This window comes from Macrobrachium nipponense, chromosome 12 (genome assembly GCF_015104395.2).
Source record: "Macrobrachium nipponense isolate FS-2020 chromosome 12, ASM1510439v2, whole genome shotgun sequence".
Lineage (NCBI taxonomy): Eukaryota > Metazoa > Arthropoda > Malacostraca > Decapoda > Palaemonidae > Macrobrachium > Macrobrachium nipponense.
In genome coordinates this window covers 9,980,091-10,000,090 of record NC_087205.1, presented here as the reverse complement: position 1 = coordinate 10,000,090, position 20,000 = coordinate 9,980,091, and the positions used below count along the sequence as shown (strand labels likewise).

General features: G+C 32.5%; 1 protein-coding gene across 1 annotated transcript in view; it reads left to right on the top strand.

Annotated features, from left to right (window-relative positions):
* The window catches only part of LOC135224341 (hemicentin-2-like), a 461,359-nt gene that overhangs the window by 205,262 nt on the left and 236,097 nt on the right, over positions 1–20,000 (top strand). Inside the window, 1 exon segment of the mRNA XM_064263248.1 lies at positions 13,525–13,651. Within this exon segment, the coding sequence (XP_064119318.1) occupies positions 13,525–13,651 (127 nt within the window).

Genomic DNA, 20,000 nt, shown 5'->3' with positions numbered 1-20,000 from the left:
AATGCATATTGAAAGTGCCTCTCATGATGCGCAACAATGATTCTATAATAGGATCGAAACTGGAATCTTTTCTGCGCCCCCTTACCGAGGAAAGGTCAGTCGATTGCGGGGAAATGAGCAAAGTTTAGATGAAAGCGATGATGGCACCCAGATGTGGGGGATTTGCACGTGAATCGAAGTATACTAGCAGGTAGTGGAACAGTCAGGTAATGTATATATAAATATATATATATATATATATATATATATATATATATATGTGATGTATATATATATATATAGTATATTATATATATATATATATATGTATATAATCTAATAAAGAGCATATAGGAACACCAAAATATAGAAAGTATGTACTATATTTCAGATACTGCTGTCTCTTTCTCGGAAAATATAGTCACTTTCTATATTTTGCCTTTTTTATGGGCTAACTTTTATCAGATGGAATTCTTTTGTAACAAATTTTTTGTTTTACCAGTCGTATATATATACATATATACATACATAGAACTATATATATATCTATATATATATTATATATATCTATAGATATATATATATATATATATGTATATATATATCATATATATATATATACTATATATATATATATATATATATACTACATATACATATATAAATATGTATGTGTATACATCATACTATATGTATGTGTATATATTATATATATATATATATATATATATATATATATATATATATATATATATATATATATATATATAATATATATTATATATATATATATATATATATAATATATACTATTATACTATATATCATATAATATATATCTATATCATAGTATATATATATATATATTGTGAAGACACAACTTTCTCTTCGACGCAAATTCCCATCCGAGATTTAAAAAGTAGCAACAGAGATCACTCTCTTTGAACGACAGTTTTCATTTGGAAAAAGGCTTCCAGTGTTATGGCACCTTTATCTCTTAGGCCTTTGTTGTTTAACCATGGCCACTCTTGAAATTCACTCTATCAGTTGCATGTTTGCTTCGCTTACTTGGTCAATATCGCGTAAAGTGGTTCCTGGACAAACAGATTTTTGCATATAACCGCAAGGACCATACACAGCCACATAAAGGAAAGAAAATCCTTTCTATACAGATTCTTCGATGAATAATTTATTACGAAAGGTTTATATTTAGCAGAACACTAGCGTATATATATATATATATAATATATATATATATATATATATATATATATATATATATATATATATATTCAAATAAAACTATATAATACTATATATATAAAGAAATATATATGAAATACGAAATATTTATATGTAGCATAACACTATCCTACAAAGATTCTTAAAAAAACAAATAAAACTACGAAATGTTTATATTTAGCAGAACACTATCCGAAATAAACTTTGAAAATAAATAACCCTCCAAAACGCTCATATTCAGACGAACACTATACTAAGTAAATTCTGGAAAAATAAATAAATAAAACTGCAAAACGTTCATATTTAGCGGAACACTAACTGTGTTTCTGTAATTGTCCTGAGGTTTTCAGGATAATTCAGATCCGAGTAGCATCCCTCTTACAGCTACTCTAGGTTTTCCATTCGTTTACCAACCGTGGACCCATTTAGGCCTAAATTAGGTTCATCTGTCACTGGCAGTCCTTTCTTACTCGTGGTTGGGCCTATACGTAGACGTATTGGAGCCTCAGGCAAGCACTCTTTTATTTACCGAACCCTTTCTTCTTTTTTGTCTTTGTTATTATCATTACTTTTATCATCAATATTATTTTTGTTGTTGTGGTTGTTGTTGTTTTTGTTTGTGTTATTCTTGCTGTTGTTGATGTTTTAATTATATATATATATATATAATATATTATGTATCTTATATATATATCTTTATAATATATATTATATTATATTATATATATATATATATAATATACTATTATATATATATATATAATATATATCTATATATATAGTATTATGGATATCATATTATACCCTTATATATATATATATATATATTATATATTTATATATATATATTATTACTATATATTATTATTATAATATTGGTATTTAATATATAAAAGTGTATATTCAACTTATTGTGCCCTACATTCCAAATGGAAATGAGATCGTAGCAATGATTTCAAGGCAGTTATAAATCCCCCCCTACCCTTAACCCCCTATTCACCCTTATTTTTTTTTTTAATTTAATTTCCGAGGACAATGTGACTGGGACAGACGAGTCGCCGGAAATAACAATTGCTGACACTACGTCGAGAGTCGACATTATCCCATATAAAAAGGAGACATTCTAGAACTCTGTATTCATGTTTACTGAGGTCAAGCTCAGGTGAATACTCACTAGAGTCTAGACCTTTCCGCTGACAACTCATCAGGAATCGTTATTTCTTTTATTTCGACTGATATACGGAAATGCATGTGCTCTTGGATATTCACTTGGAGTTAAAAATATGTCTTCATGTCTGTTTGATGGTTTATAGTTCTGCTCTTTTACCTACCACGGGAATAATAAATAAAATATTGTGTACATATTCTTACCATACACAAAGACACACACACGTATATATATATATATATATATATATATTATATATTATATATATATATAATTATATATATTATATATATATATATCGTATGCTACAATTATTGAGGACAGTTGTAGCTCGATATATGTATAGAATCACGGAAATGTGATATGACTTATATATATATATTATATATGATATATATATATATATATATATAATATATATATATATATATATATATATATATATATATAGTATACATTATATGTACATACATGTATATTGGTGCTTACATATTTTCAATTAAAAAAATTGTCATGTGACAGAAAAGCTTCCCTATACGGTTTAGAAAAACGAAACCAAATAACATTTCACTTCCACTTGAACCAAAATTATAATTCATGAACTTGTTTCATTTTTTAACTTAAATCATAGTCTACGATAGGCAAAAAAAAAAAAAAAAAAAAAAAAAATTCTTGGTTTATTATTAGGAGACCTCGTCGCCAGAGGCTGGTGTTGGGGTTTGCTATTTACGAAGTTCCTCTCAACTTATTGAATGAAAACTAGGTCTGTCTTGTCATAACCGACGTCATTTCTCCAAAAGTCTTCTAATAACCAAAGTTTGCCGCAGTCGAATACTACGTCCGCTGCGAACGCCCTCCAATTTTTCCCTCTAAAGTTTTGCTTGACAATCCTGTGAATTCTAATTATTTGAGAAATAAATATCTCTGTCCTAAATGAATGCGAGAGCCAGTCGAAATAAATTATATCATTATTCGTTCCCTATTTTCATGGACGTAACAACTGAAATTTTCAGCAAAAATTTTTTTTAGGTAAATGTTCAAAACATAACGAATGATACTGCGCAGGCAGTCACATATTCTCATTAATTCTAACGAATGTTCATTTAGGTGTACAAATTTAATTTTCTTGATACAATGGCTTTGAATTAACGCGCTGACTGGCCGAAATATTCAGAAATATGCCCCACTTTCGCTTGATTTCTTTACGCCATTATTCTGTGCACTTATATCTCTCTTATGCATATCTTAATTCGTCATTTTGACGTGTTTGATTTTTTATTGTTATTTAATTTTGCACATTATGGCTGCTCGTCTCTGTTATTATCTGAAATTCAGGCTTTCTTCTTAGCGTTTTCGAGAGAGAGAGAGAGAGAGAGAGAGAGAGAGAGAGAGAGAGAGAGAGAGAGAGAGAGAATGGCTTAAGTTGTGTTCTACAAACATTCCTGTATCAGATATTACAACTTTCTGAATACATGTATATATCATGTAAAAAGTAGTTTCTTACTATATATATCATATATATATATATATATATATATATATATATATATATATATATATCATATTACCGTACATCTATTATTCAATAAGCCTCGCTTATGATGTATATTCCTGGTTTATTGACATGAGATATTAATAGATAGACTGATGGATCTTGAATTACCAAAGGAGTATATCGACTTGATTAAGCTTTGGTACATTAACCAAGAATTATGGGTACGATTAGCGAGCGCAATGTCAAAATCCTTCTACAATTGTAATGGCGTAAGACGGGGATAGCCTAGCCTAGCATATAGTTTTATAATTTATAATGATTCATCTCTAAACGAACTTTCTACTATCAGATATTATGATTGTGAGCTTGGGATTACTTTTGTTAAAATAGTAGCTTATACCGATGTTTTCGTTTTGTTATTTCTATTTTTTTTATTGTGCAACTGTCCATATTTTTCTATGACATATAAAGGCTATCGACAAGAGGAACATTATATAAACTCCGAAAATAAGAAATATAAATAATAGTATTGATTAATTGCATAGTAAGGAATATGTGATTTAAATTCTATAGCATTATTAACATAATACATAGGATTGTGCTAAAAACAACAGAACATTCATAATAAACTCTAGGACTACAGCAATACCTAGAAACGCTCTCATTGAACATAATTTCAAGATCTTGATAGCATGTGTAAAGTAATTAGAATTTTGACTGTGTTAGTAATTAATCTTATGATCGTAAATTCCATGTATGTACAAAACTATATTCCCTTTACTATAGTATATACTATTTAAATTTATTAGGTTATTTTTGTTCGCAACAAACAAAAACGTTGGTAACTATTCGCTAAAGCGATAGTAGTCCCAATAAAAAACGTTAATTCTAATAAATGAAATGATGAATTCATCGTGACTGATGAGCTGTTGAATGCAACCATAGCTAGAGAGGAGAAGCTGTGTCGATTTGAACTTTCATTGACTAACTTTATTCAGAATGGAAGTTCATAATGAGGGCAAAAACAGTAAGAAGTAGAATCAAATAAATGACACTTAGCACGACCAAAGCTCAATGTCTATAAGTGGATACGCGATGATATATATAAAATGGAGTTGCTGTCACTTTTTAAAATAATTTTTAAGTGATAAATAAACGATTTTGAACAAAAAAAGAACAGAAAGAAGTAATGTCTTTATTCCCTCCATTTTGTCAACTTCGATTTTACTTACACTCCTACAGACGGCTCGATTATATCAATAATTTTCGGAAGAAATTGCAATAAAAGATTATGTAAAGAGATCCACTTCCCATTGCTGATAAGTATCAGTTGAAATGCTAACTGTCTCATTCGGAATTAACTTCTCTCTCCATAACTGTAGATAAAGACAATGAGTTCATTACGAGACGCCCTGTCACATACTTCATGAATGATCACAAGGGACTGAGGAGGGGAGAAAGGGCGTAAATCCCTCGTAAATACCTCATTAACGCTCATTGTTTATGGAGTATTCGAAGCCATCCTGAATGAATCCCACTGATTCTGAGCGATCGGATTTTTCCATGCGAATCAAATGTCTGGATATTTCTTTGCACACAGAATAACCAGATAACAACTGTGGCATAAACGTAAGGGCACTGAAATGATTGTACATTTAATCTGTTTCCCTGGTGTTTACGTGCAAGGATATCTATAAACATACACGGACATCCGCTCACATGAACGTGTACGTGTGCGTGTGTGTAAATATATATATATATATATATATATATATATATATATATATATATATATATATATATATATATGTATATATAATATATATATATATATATATATATATATAGATATATTTATATATATATATATTATATATATATATATATATATATATATATATATATATATATATATATATATATATATATATATATATATTATAGATAGATGAGATAGTAGATAGATAGATAGATAGATAGATAGATAGCTTCTTTCTTTTTAAACCCGTATACGCTACCTCAAGGTGCAGCAAAAAAAATGCGTCAGATTTGTAAATTTTCAGCGAATAATATAATTCGTGGTAACAATCGGAGAGCACAGGCACAAAAATAAATTATTACGGAGATAATAAAGTTGTCATTTAAAATGGTAAAAAAGCGAAATTTTAATATTTTTTTGGTGCGGGTCTGGAGCGGAAAAGTATTTTAATTTTTCGAGAAAAAAAAAAAAAAAAAAAGAGGACAATCCAGCCCACTGTAACGCTGGGAAATAATTAACAACTTTATTCTAAAGAAAATGAAAAATAAAATAAAATCATTTGTTTCCGTCGCGGATTAGTTACCTGGTGTGTTTTATTCACTGAAACTCTGGCTGATATTCAGCAATTGATATGAAACTATATAAGTATTTTTATATACAGATATTCGAACAATCTTTAAATATCTAAAAAATCAATTCCGATGGACTTACATTTTATGGTCATTTTGCGAATATATGTAGAAATATTTTATCTTATTTTGATAACTTTTAAGAACATTCTTTTTACGAGACGCAAACAATTATTTTTTTATACTTTAAGTAGGTTTGGAAATCATGATGATTGCGTGTATATCTAGGTCACGATATCCAGAGCAAGTTAATAGTTTTTTAATTCACTATTAACTCAATAGTAATTATTAAGATAATAATGTCAATCATTATATTAATAATACAACCCCACAAGCTGGAGATGCCACTCCGTTTCATTATATAGTTCATCATAAAATGGAAGGTATTAGTATTTAATAAAACACTATATCATTGTGTACTATCTAATACGCTTTTATATTTGGTATATATAACCAATTCCAATATCTAATAAAAAAATATCTTTTAATACCATAGGTAAATGTCTTAATTGACACAGTAATCATCAAATTCATCCTCTGTGAAGGAGAAAAAAATTGTTTGAATTGTCAAGAATTTTGACCATTTTTCTAATCTAAAAAAGAAAATCAGTATAAACGCGAAACATGTAAAATTGTGCCGACGTTTATTCGGCGCAATCGAGTTTTCTATACAGTCTATAATGCTGTATGACACTCTCAACTACAGCCCTTGAAACTCTCAACCAATGCCTATGAAACATTCAGCCACGGCCCAGGTGGTCTGAGTTGTTGGCACCTGTAGACGTGCCAGATAACGATCATTGGTAAATTTAACCTTACACAAAATAAATTCTACTGAGGCTAGATTGATGCAATTTGGAGTATGAACGACCAGCATACCAATTTGCAGCCCTCTAGCCTCAGGAGTTTTTAAGATTTGATGGCGAACAGACAAAGCCATCCCAGTAGTTTGCTTTCACAGAAAACTAAATAACAGTCAAACTATAAATGAACATCACCCCACAAAATACACACAACCAGCACACCCAACATACATAACATACATATATATAATTAATCTAATTAATATAATATATATATATGATATATAATAATATTATAATTATAGTATTCCACATAGATCTCACATACATGCATACAATACACACACACACCACACACAACCAAAATATATTCTATAATATATATTATATCTATATATATATATCTATATATATTCTATATAATATATATAATAATTGTGTGATGTGGTATGTATGCCATGTCATGTATATCTACTGTTGGTAAATATATAGGTATAATCTATATATTATATATATATATATATATTATAAATCTATATATAATATATATGTGTGTGTAATGTAATGTTGTGGTGTGTTGGTTTGTGTTTGTTTTGTGTATTTTTATGGGGTGATGTTCATTTTATAGTTTGACTGTTATTTATAGGTTTTCTGTGAAACGCAAACTACTGGGATGGCTTTTGTCTGTTCGCCATCAAATCTTAATAAACTCCCCTGAGGCTAGAGGGCTGCAAATTGGTATGCTGGTCGTTCATACCCTCCAAATTTGGCATCAATCTAGACCTCAGTAGCAATTTATTTTATTTGTGTAAGGTTAAATTTAACCAAATTGATCGCTTATTCTGGCACGTCTACAGGTTGTCCAACAACTCAAGACCCACCTGGGCCGTGGCCTGAATGTTTCATAGGGCGATTGGTTGTGGAGAGTTTCTAAGGGCTGTAGTTGAGAGGGTGTCCAAATACAGCATTTATAATATTAATATATATATAATAGATAATATATTATAAATATAATCTATATATCTATATATTAATATATGTGTGTAGTGGGTTGTGTGTTGTGGTTTGTGTGTGTGCGCGCGCGCGGTGTTGTGTGCACTGCGTTGTGTGCGCTAGAATACTGACAAAGGTTATGATGAACTCTAGGAGAGAGGCCACCCATTTTAAGAATAAGAAAAAAAAAACCTGAGGGACGAGGTGTTACTGACGCAAACCGGCTGAAATAATGGAGGTTTGGTTCCTAAGGAGGATAACTAATGAGATCATAAAGAATAACTGAGTGGGGAAAAGGACGAAGTGGCCCACGTTGCATCGTAAATGATCTCACAGAAAAATAAGGATAAGGGTTTAGTTCAGCTAAGATAGTTCACTAAAGGTCACCGGTTTTGACGATATATATAATATAATATATATATATATATTCTATAATATTATTATATGTATGGTATGTACTATATATTTAATATATCTTATATATAATTAGTATATATATTATATAATATATCTCATATATATATATGTGTGTGTGTGTGTTGTGGTGTGTTATAAAAACTAGAGATACTCTCTCTCTCTCCTCTCTCTCCTCTCTCTCTCTCCTCTCTCTCTCTCCTCCTATTTTCTATAATAACTATCTCATTAACGTGGAACTTGCTTCATTCACTTTTCCTCTGCCCAGACTCGGCACCGAGGTTAACCAAATGATGAACTAGATCATCAAAGGAAACCTTCATGAATATCTTTCGTTTGTCATTTCTAATTTACTTCTGAAGACTTTCGATCCCCTTGAAGAAGAAGGAAGGAAGTAGTCGCAAGAGTTTGGCTTTTGTTCTTCCCTCTCTCTCTCTACTCTCTCATCTCTTCTCTCTCATCTCTCTCTCTCCTCTCTTCTCTCGTGTTTTTTCTTTAATGGTGCTGGGAAGATTTGAAAATGAATATTGAGTAGTTTTGATGATCCGTGTAATATAAAATTATAGTTCAAAAACTTGACTGAGTTATTGTAGGCATATTCTGTCAACCGCGCCCCCTCCCCACCTCCCCCCCCCCCGTTCCACTCTCTCTCTCTTCTTTCTTTCTTTGATGCACTTGAAGAATTGAAAACGAGTATCTTATGATTCTTCTAAAATTAAAAAAAATTCTAACTTAAAACATTGACTTGAAGTTACCAAGCCCAATCCCAGTAGACACCCCTCTCTCTCTCTCTCTCTCTCTTCGCTCTCTCTCTCCTCTTCTCTCTCTTCTTTTCTTTTTCTGTATATATATATATTCTTTAAATATATATTCATAATATAATCTTATATAGTATATATAATATAGTATATTACAGAAGGGGAGTTTTAGCTTGAAATAATTTAATTTCGTCCCCCCATGGGATCGAAACACCGTCCTAGGGTGGACGGGAAACAAAATCAGAAAACGGGGACAGTGACGTAAATCGAGTTGGCCACTATAGGGCGTAATAAGTTTTATTACGCTTACTGACCATTACAACCAACCACATCGATCTCGCTGGTTTTTCGTAATTTAGAATCGATATGAAACCCCTCAACCATATAATAATATATATAGTATATTATAAATATATATATTATCTTATAGATATATATAATATATATATCTATATCTATATATATAATCCTATATATTATATACATATATTATATATACATAATATATAATTATATATATATATATATATATATATATATATATATATATATATATACATACAATATATCTATGTATAATTTATTTAATATATATATTATATATATATATTATATATATATATATATATCTATTCTATCTATCTATCTATCTATCTAATATATATATATATCTATTAATTATAACTATATTAATTATATATATTATATTATATATATATATATGTGTGTGGTGTGTGTGGTGTGTGGTTTTGTGTATATATAATATATATCTATAAATTTCTATATATATACATATATATAATATATATATATCGTGTGTGGGTGTGTGTGTATAGGTCTCTATGTATGTACGTATGTATGTATATATGTATCTGTGTGTATGTTTGTGTGCATAAATACATTCCATACAAAAATAAGCACGCATCTATTTAAACAATACTCTATTCCGTACGAGTAATTATTCGTTCACTTTCCACTATAGAGGACACCCCTTTTCTAAATCAGCCCCCCCAAGTAATTGCTCCCTATATCGCATGTAATGCACCGTTTAATCATTTTTATTGGGAGCCTTTGATCAGCAGCTCCCATCAAAGGCTCTGGGAAGTTCAATCGTGGAGCTGGATTTAAGATAAGCTGACACAGTAATGAGCTGCTTAATTGTCTCATACGGGGGAAATAACACTTTGTATTCCCGTAGAGAGATAAGCTTCCATTTTGCTGTTGATTGCACTATTAGAATATGAACATATTTTTTAATTTTTTATTTTTTTCTCTCATAGTAATGATGACGTTGGAGAGTTAGTTAGAATTTTCACTTTGTATCTTATCAAAGGGGACGATCTCTTTTGATTATTCGCGTACATGAATCGAATGTTAAGTGTTTTCGATACCGACGCGTTATCCTACGTCTATTTCGTTTTTTAATTTTTTATGACTTTGTTCCGAATGATTTAAGCTCAGTGGTGCTGAATACATTAAGAGAGAATACTGAATTTATCATGCGTTCAGCCTTTTTGTCTTTTATTACAGAGAAAGACGTCGTCCTTTCAACCGAATTAAATAGGAATGAATAAATAAAATAAATAATAAATAAATAAATAAATAAATAAAAAATAAATAAATAAAAATATCATATATATCATATATATATATATATATATATATATCTATATGTATATATATATATATTATATATATATATATAATATACTATATATATATATTATATATATATATATACTATATATATATATATATATATATACTATATATATATATATAATATATATATATATATATATTTATATATAGAATTTATTACTATTTTCAAATATTTTTTTTGCTTTGATTTCTACGGCATAAAGAGGAATTATCTCATTTGAATGATTGAATATTGTTACGTTCCCTGTAATCTTTATAAAGGAGAAGAAAGATTAACATTACGGTTAAATAGGTTTCAAAACTCAACAAGACGGAATACTTTACTAAGTACAATATCAAATACTGCTAAACGCTGACAAAGAATATTATCTACTGAAAATCAGATAAAAAAGACCTTATTTTGTTATATTACAAAACGGTACAGTACAAATTAAATCGCCATACAATGAATAAGCAATCATTTCTGATTCACTGCCAAAATATATATCATAAACATCGCATTAATAATAATAATAATTACGCATATTCCCCGCAGTCATATTGTAGGCGAAGTATAAATTGCATTTATTGTAGCGTGTAAATACCCTTTGTTCGACAAGCATCGGAATTTAGCTGCATGGTTGGAACGAGGCAGCGTTCCCATTCCCAGGAATCCGGGTGTGGAAAAGGGAAACTTCACGCTGATGAGAGCAAATCTTCTGTTCAATTAAGTATTCCCTGCTCAAGCCGAGCTCAAGCAATAAGCTTAAACCGCAGAGGAAGGCAGTGGTGGAAATATTGAAGTATTGCATGCAAAGGCTTCCGTTTCTCTGCTGCTAAATAAGATTTGAGTTTTGATTCATTAAAAACAAAACGAAAATCCTAATTACTTTTTCAGTTTTCTTGAGAGGAAAACTAATGAGATGCCTTTTTCGTCTGTCCGTCCTCTCTCAGATCTTCAAAACTACTGAGGCCAGAGGGATGCAAATCGGTATGTTGAGCATCCACTCTCCAATAATCAAACGTGTCCAATCGCATCCCTCTAGCATCAGTAGTTTTCGTTTTATTTGAATATAAAGTTAGCCATGGTTGTGTCTGGCATCGCTTCGAGTGCAAACAACACAACCCACCACCAAGCTGTGGCCGAAAGTTTCATGGGTCAGAGCTGAGAGTTTCATACTACTTTATACGTTGTACAGAAAACTCGATTGCTATGAGATGTTATTTTTTTTTTTATCTTATACCAAAGAATTAATAGATTATACGATGCTATATTACTTGACGATATATAAGGTTGGTATTACATTTTGTCAAGGAGGGATAGTTATGCATGATAATGACAAATTAAGGTCTTTTTGCATTTCGTACGATTTTATTTTACATAATGTATGAATATATTAATTCAAATCACGTGTATTGAAACGATACAAAAGGATGGTACACTTTGTTGTAGGAGGGATAAGGAAGTATCCAAATTAGGTTTCATACTTTACAAATTGATCTAGAACACTTTTCCAAGTGATAATCTGAAAAAAATAATGGTCACTACCACTACAGATTTTCATTTTCTTCAGTAATCGTAATTTACGCAAATTGCAATTAGGATTTAGGTCAATTTAATGTGTTAAGTAAAACTTAAAATATAATTATAAGCAAAAATGAAACCAAAATTAAGTTAAATAAACATTCCAGAATTACTTTAGATACATTTTCTTGAAAGACCGGTATATTATTTGCTACATTGCTTTCATTGGAAACAGAAGGTTGGTGCGCAATAAAAACTTGTACACTTCAAGAAGTACTCATAAAATTGTACTCTTATGCTTGTAACACAAGAAGGCTAAAGGACTGATAAACTTAGACTGCATATAGAGAAAAATTCTCTATAAATGAGGAGAAGAATGATCCCTCTCTCTCTCTCTCTCTCTCTCTCTCTCTCTCTCTCTCTCTCTCTCTCTCTCTCTCTTTCTAGACTCCATTTTTTGCATAATTTTCAAAATGATCTTGTAGAAATTATGAGGGTTGTAATAACTGCTCTTACCAATTTTATCATTAGTTCAGTAGCTGTCGTTTGTTACCAAAATATCCTTTTCCTCTTCTTCTATAGTATAGAAGGAAAGTGTATAGAATCTATACCCTTTCCTCTCTCAGTTGTTTCTCTTTATAAAACATGTTAAAGGCCTGTCGACACGGTCCAAACACAGGCGTGCCAATTGGAATTATGCAGTTACAAAAATTACGTTACACCGGAATTGGTCACTTCCACCTGTTGTTTGAAAAAGTCCAGAAGTCCGGCCAATCAGAGTAGGCCTTAGAATTTTCACACACACACTACACACACACACACACACACACACGACACACACACATATATATATATATATATATATATATATATATATATATATATATATATGTGTGTGTGTGTGTGTGTGTGGTGTTGTGTGTGTGTGTGTGTGTGTGTGTGTTGTGTGTGTGTACGTGTATATATAAACATGCATACATACATACATATATGTGTTCGTTGGTGTGTGTGTATTTGCGATTTTTCCTTTTCATGTGTTTATGGAAACGAATAAATAATAATGATAAACCATGGAACCAAAGACATAAATAAAACCCAGCTTTTCCTTTTATCCACAGTTTGGGAGGTGATAGGAGTTGCCGGCCGTACTAGTGATCTTCCATGCTACCTCAACCCTCGAACTTCAGGAGACAGACCTAAACTTATATTATGGTACAAAGGGGATATCAAAACGCCAATTATCAGGTAAGCTTTCATAGGTTTATTGTCAATGTTGATAAGGTTATTTATGCAGTTTCTTTATCATTAGTCTACCTTCACTTGCATTGTTATGATCTTTTGTACTAGCAAACATATGTATATAGATGTTATGTATGATAAATTCCTAAAATAAATAAGTCTACGGGCATAACCAGTCCCGTTTCACGAGCAGAATCAGCTCCATTACTGGGAATCCCTTTTCACCCCAACCATTTCGGAGGTGGGGGTGATGGAGATGTAGGATGAAACCCCATTATAAACAATCCCAGAGGTCACCACTACAACCCTGTCAAGTTTCATGCCCATCGGACCAGCCGTTTGGCAGTGATTGAATGACAGACGGACGGACAGACATAACACCCACTATAGTAAGATGGTGTTTTTACGTTGCATGGAACCAGTGGTTATTCGGCAACGGGACCAATGGCTTCACTTGACTTCCGAACCACGTCGAAAGTGAACTTCTATCACCAGAAATACACATCTCTCACTCTTCAATGGAAAAGATTGCATAATAGTTAGTCTTTGGGTAAATCCAAAATATTATCTCGAAAATAGTATATAAATTAATCACCCAGTCTGGCTTCACTATGAAGGGATTCTTGAAGTGCTAACTATAAACAGTAGAAAATTAGGCAGTGTTAGGATCTTGGAAATACCTCATTAAAAACGGAAAAGTTTTGGACAAAAATTATTCTTGAAAAACTCGCAACTCGTGACGAATTAAAATCGCGTCTAATGTTTATGTGACGAAAATGTAATGAGTCTAATTACGTGAAAAGTTATAGTTAGCCAAGTGTGCTTCTTATTTTGAATATATTTATCCCTTATCATCGTTTCTCAGTCGATCGAGATCTTCATCAACAATGTTTTACATTCCAAAAGGAATGCATTGGGTGTGGAAGCACAAATCTATCTGAAGATTCCACAAACGAGTCACCCCAAAGGTAACGGACGACCTCTGAATTTGGTTGAGTTCCAATGTGACATGTTCAGCCACTCCTACCTTATTTTGCCGTGATCTATACAATTTGAACAAATGAAGATTCATGGCGCAGTTTCATCTCTTTCTTTCTTCATTACTTCTGTTTGTTTCCGAGTTTATTTAGTGCCCCTACACACACACACACACAAGTATGAGAGGAGGACAGTTAGGTGGAAAGTAAGAAATATGAAGGGAGGTACATTAAAAGCTTTGAAATGTGTAACAGGAGGAAAACCTCACACTTAGGAGAGGGTGGAAAGGAAGATAGAAGAAAGAGAACATGAAAGGAGGTACAGTAAAATCTTTGAAATGTGTAACAGGAGGAAAACCTCACAGGTAGGTTAGGATCGAATAGAAGATGGAGGAAAGAGAACATAAAAAGAGATACAATAAAAGGTTTGAAAGATGTAATAGGAGGAAAACCTCACACTTAGGAGAGGGTGGAAAGTAAGATGGAAGAAAAAGAACATGAAAAGATGTGCTTTAAAAGCTTTGAAAGGTTTAATAGGAGAAAAACCTCACAGTAAGGAGAGGGTGGAAAGTAAGATGGAAGAAAGAGAATATGAAAGGAGGTACAGTAAAAGGAACGAAAGGGGTTGCAGCTAGGGGCGGTAGGCACGGTGCAAAGAATCTTAAGTAAATCCTACAGTGAACCGCACGAGGTGCGCTGTTGGAACTAGCCCCCTCCGGAATGTACACCATCTAGTCTGCAGCCAGGCAACTGCAATTTCCATCTAGCACTTTTTTTCCATCAGACTCGTCATTTCATTATTCTGTCGCGCGCTTTTGACGATCCTCGGTCCCGCCCCACTACTATTCCCATATGAATCCCAGCTGACCCATTAACTCCACCCTTGAATGAGCAGGCACCTCATAAACTCTCGCCACTTGAGAGTCAAAGAAACATTTCCTTTGGCCATCATTTTTTTTTTTTTTTATTCCACCAGGATATTTGTTACCATTATAATTCCTAGCAAACATATGTATACGGAAAATATGTATGATTCATTCGTACAGTAACTAAGTCTACGGGCATAACCAGCCCCGTTTCCCGAGCAGAACCAGCTCCGTTTCAGGGAATCCCTTCTCACCACGACCCCCTTCGGAGGGGAGTGGGTTGGAAGTAGGATGGAATCCCATTATTAACCGTTTTAGGGGTCCCCATGATAACCCAGCCAAGTTTCATGCCCATAGAACCAGCCATTTGACCGTGATTGAATGACAGAACGGACGGAGGACAGACCTAACGCCCATTATAGTAAGGTTTTGCTGCAATTATTATATTATTTCAGTAAATGAAACCTATTCACATGGACCAAGCACACCAAAGGGGTCATTGACTTGAAATTCAAGCTACTAAAAAATGTTGGCTTCAGCCTCCCAGTAACTGATCACGATACGGAGTAAGTGATTTATCATAGCCCTGGGGAAGATGCGAATCCGCGACATCTGAGTGCAGTGGTATGCCCCGACACTAACCACCATACCGGCGGACCAGCTGCTGCTATTTCAGCTTGATGCTACAAATTTGATGGCGTAATATTATGTACATTTCTTATCCAATCATTCTTTTATACTCTTTCATGCCTGATATATTATTTCTGATTTAAACCAACAGGCATGATTTATTGAGCTTTTAATCCCAGAATAGTATAAGGATTACTATTGCCCTATTGAAAGAGGTTAAATTAACCATTAGTGTTTATTTCCACCGAACAAAGTGTTTAATACTTTCTACCTACGTGAGATATAAGTTAAAAGAAAAGTAAAACTACAAACCCAATCATTTTCACGCGATAACACACTGGCTAATTATACGAAATAGCATTTAATTACTGGTTTCATCATTTCTAGAAAATTCAACTTGATGTTAGGCTCGAGAAAATGTGTGACTAATTTCACTCCCCCTTCATAAGGGCTAAGTGCTTTTGAGACTGTTTATTTTTCTACGTCTGGTTTTGTGGGTCCCATAAGGAGTGTATCATGGCCCAAGTCATCATAACACTGGAATTTCTTTCTCCGTACTCACATCTGAGCGTAATAGTGGAGAAAGTGAGAATTGTACATGCAATGTGTGCGTGCGTTCGTATGTGTGTGTATATATATATATATATATTATATATATATATATATTTATATATCTATATTTAAATATATATATATTATAATATATATATAAAGTGAAGTGAATAGTAAATATATACATATATATATATATATATATATATTATATATATATATATATATATATATATATATATATATATATGTATATTATTTACTATTCAACTTCACTTTTTTACTCATTAGTATTAGACTACAAGCACAATAATAACACGTTCCCTTAACTTCGGGAATAACTCACAATGAAACGAAATCATGCTTGTTGGGTCAACTACGGTTCTCTAATTAGATTATAAATAAACTAACCTTTATCAGAATAGCTGAGAGGAAAGTTAGGTTTTAGGTTTGTCTATAAGTCGTCGAAGTTTGGCACGACGATATACAGCAAAGTCGAAATCAATTTACCTCCCTTTCATTATGGCTGAATACTTAACTAACTGGCAGCTATATCACACCCAAAAGACGTAGGTTTGCATCCTAGCTAGCATGGTGTGTGTGTGTGTGTGTAGGAGAACGTTAAGGGTATCTTAGTTTAACCAAACCAGTGAGCTGATTAACAGCTCTCCTAGGTCTGACCAGAAGGATTAGATGTTCTTAGTGGCGGAAACAATTGGTTACTTAAGGAAACGGGACCCTTACTACAGCTTATTGTGGGATCCGAAACACATCGAGATATGAATTTCTATCACCAGAAATAAATTAATCTGATTCCTTGTTGGCAGAGCGGGGAATCGAACAAGGACCCTGGGATCGGTAGTCGAACACGTTACCCCCTCGTCCAAGGAAGAACTGAGTGTAGGAAAGAGGGAGCAAGTAAGAGATATGACACAAAAGCATGATAACTCAGTAGTAGCAGGATATCCATAACGAGGCTGTAAACAACAAACAGAGTCTGAATGCCAAAGGCCCACGGCAGTTACAGGACGGTGATAAAATGGTTATCAACAGTCGGAAACGTCATAAAATATGGTTATTTGCGGAATGGTTAACCATTATTGCGCATCTGAAATGATTCATGGCTTCTTCACGAAGTTTATTGCTCATAAGCATAAGATATGCGCCATAAATTCCGGCAGTGTTTCGCAATAATTGACAATGCATACATGACTGCATCATCGTTGTTTCGTGAATGCATCTGGTGTATTTAGGTAGTTTGGTATTCTTTCTGAACAGAGTGTAATATATATATTATTATATATATATATATATATATATATATATATATAATATATATATATATATTAATATATAAATATATAGATATATATATATATATATATATATATATATATATAATATATATATATACACACACATAAATGTTATAGATATTGATAGCATATCCGGTAGCCTAGCTCTCAACGTATGAAGTAAAAATCGAGGGGGGTATGAAAAAAGGGGGCTAAAAGAACCCCTTAGAAACGGCCCTCAAAATTTCGGATTTTGACTAAAACCTTCCGCGGGGAGACGGGAGTCTATGGTGAAAATTAGTCAACCCTAACTTTCATAACCTTAGGCGTGCATAGTGAACAAAACACAAATACACATACTATCGAAAGAACAGGCAGAAATTGCCCGTTTATTGTATATAGATTATATATATAGCTATATAGTATATATATCATATATATATATATATATCATCTACAACGTAAATGTAGTATATTAATGTGAATAGCCATATCCAGTGCCTAGCTCTCAACTATGAAGTAAAAATCGAGGGGGGTATGAAAAAAGGGGGGTAAGAACCCCTTGGCAACGGCCCTCGAAATTCGGATTTTGATAAAACCTTCCGCGGGGAGACGGGAGTCTACGGTGAAAATCAGGCAACCCTAGCTTTCATAGCCTAGGCGTGCATAGCGAACAAACAAATACACAGACAATCGAACAGACAGAAATTGCCGTTTATGTATATAGATTATAAACGCTTATAAATGCCCCTATAAATGGAGTGTATGTCAATGCATCTGGAGGAGAAAAACAATTCAATCTATTACTCTCTGTAATATTCATAAAATCTCTTCTCTCATTGTAATTTTAGTCACTGGAGCACCGTTGCACTCCATAATGGAGGTACGGAGGAGAGCATCTGCTGTGCGGTGCGCTATTATTTATGGCAATTCATTACCTGCTTGTCGGTGTTTGGTGCACGCTATTTCCTCATTCTAAACTGACTCGCAATTTTAATGTTTTTAACTATTTTTTTTTTCTTTTTGTTTCCAGCAACCTTTGACCCGTTAATTTTCCAGTGGATATTTCGCAGATCATTCTTTGACCCGTTAACCTTCCTGGAGATGCTTCTTAGATCTATTCTTTGACCCGTTAATTTTCCAGGGGATATTTCGCAGATCTATTCTTTGACCAGTTAACCTTCCTGGAGATGCTTCGTAGATCTATTCTTTGACCCGTTAATTTTCCAGCAGATACTTTGTAAATCTATTCTTTGATCCATTAACTTTCCAGGAGATACTTTGTAGATCTATTCTTTGACCAATTAACTTTCCAGCAGATACTTTGCTAATCTATTCTTTGACCCGTTAACTTTCCAGGATATACTTAGCAGATCTATTATTTATGGGCAATAGTCTGCGATTGCAAAGGTCATTGTTTCTTTTAATAAATGCGATAATAGGGTATCATTCAAATAATTCCGTCTGTATCTCTCTTATGAGTGTTCAAAACACCGGCATTTCATTTTAATACAAAGTACAAACACACTGGCACACACATAAACAGACACCCACTCACACATACACACACACACACACACAAACACACACACACACATATATATATTTTATATATATATATATATATATATATATATATATATATATATATATGTAGTGTGTGTGTGTATGCACGTGTTTGTTTATCTTGAAAGTTTTTACTTAAGATACTTGTTCAATGATGAACTCAAAAAACTCAAGAGATACATTCAACCCTTGACATCTAAACTCTTTTGCAAAATGACTTCATGCGCTTTGTTGCCTAGGCAGAAGGCTTAAAGCAAGTTATACAATACTCTCAGCCACTAGACGCTATTCTATACAGAATCATGCCTTTTTTATATAATGGAACCTTTTTCTGTTCAATTTTCCTTTCGCGTTATCATTTCTTGTCTGTTTCCACTTCCCATACAAAGCTTAATTTTTCCCCTTCATGTAACATATTCATCTTGAAGATGTTATGTTGATCTTCCTACTAAATCGTATTATTATAGTT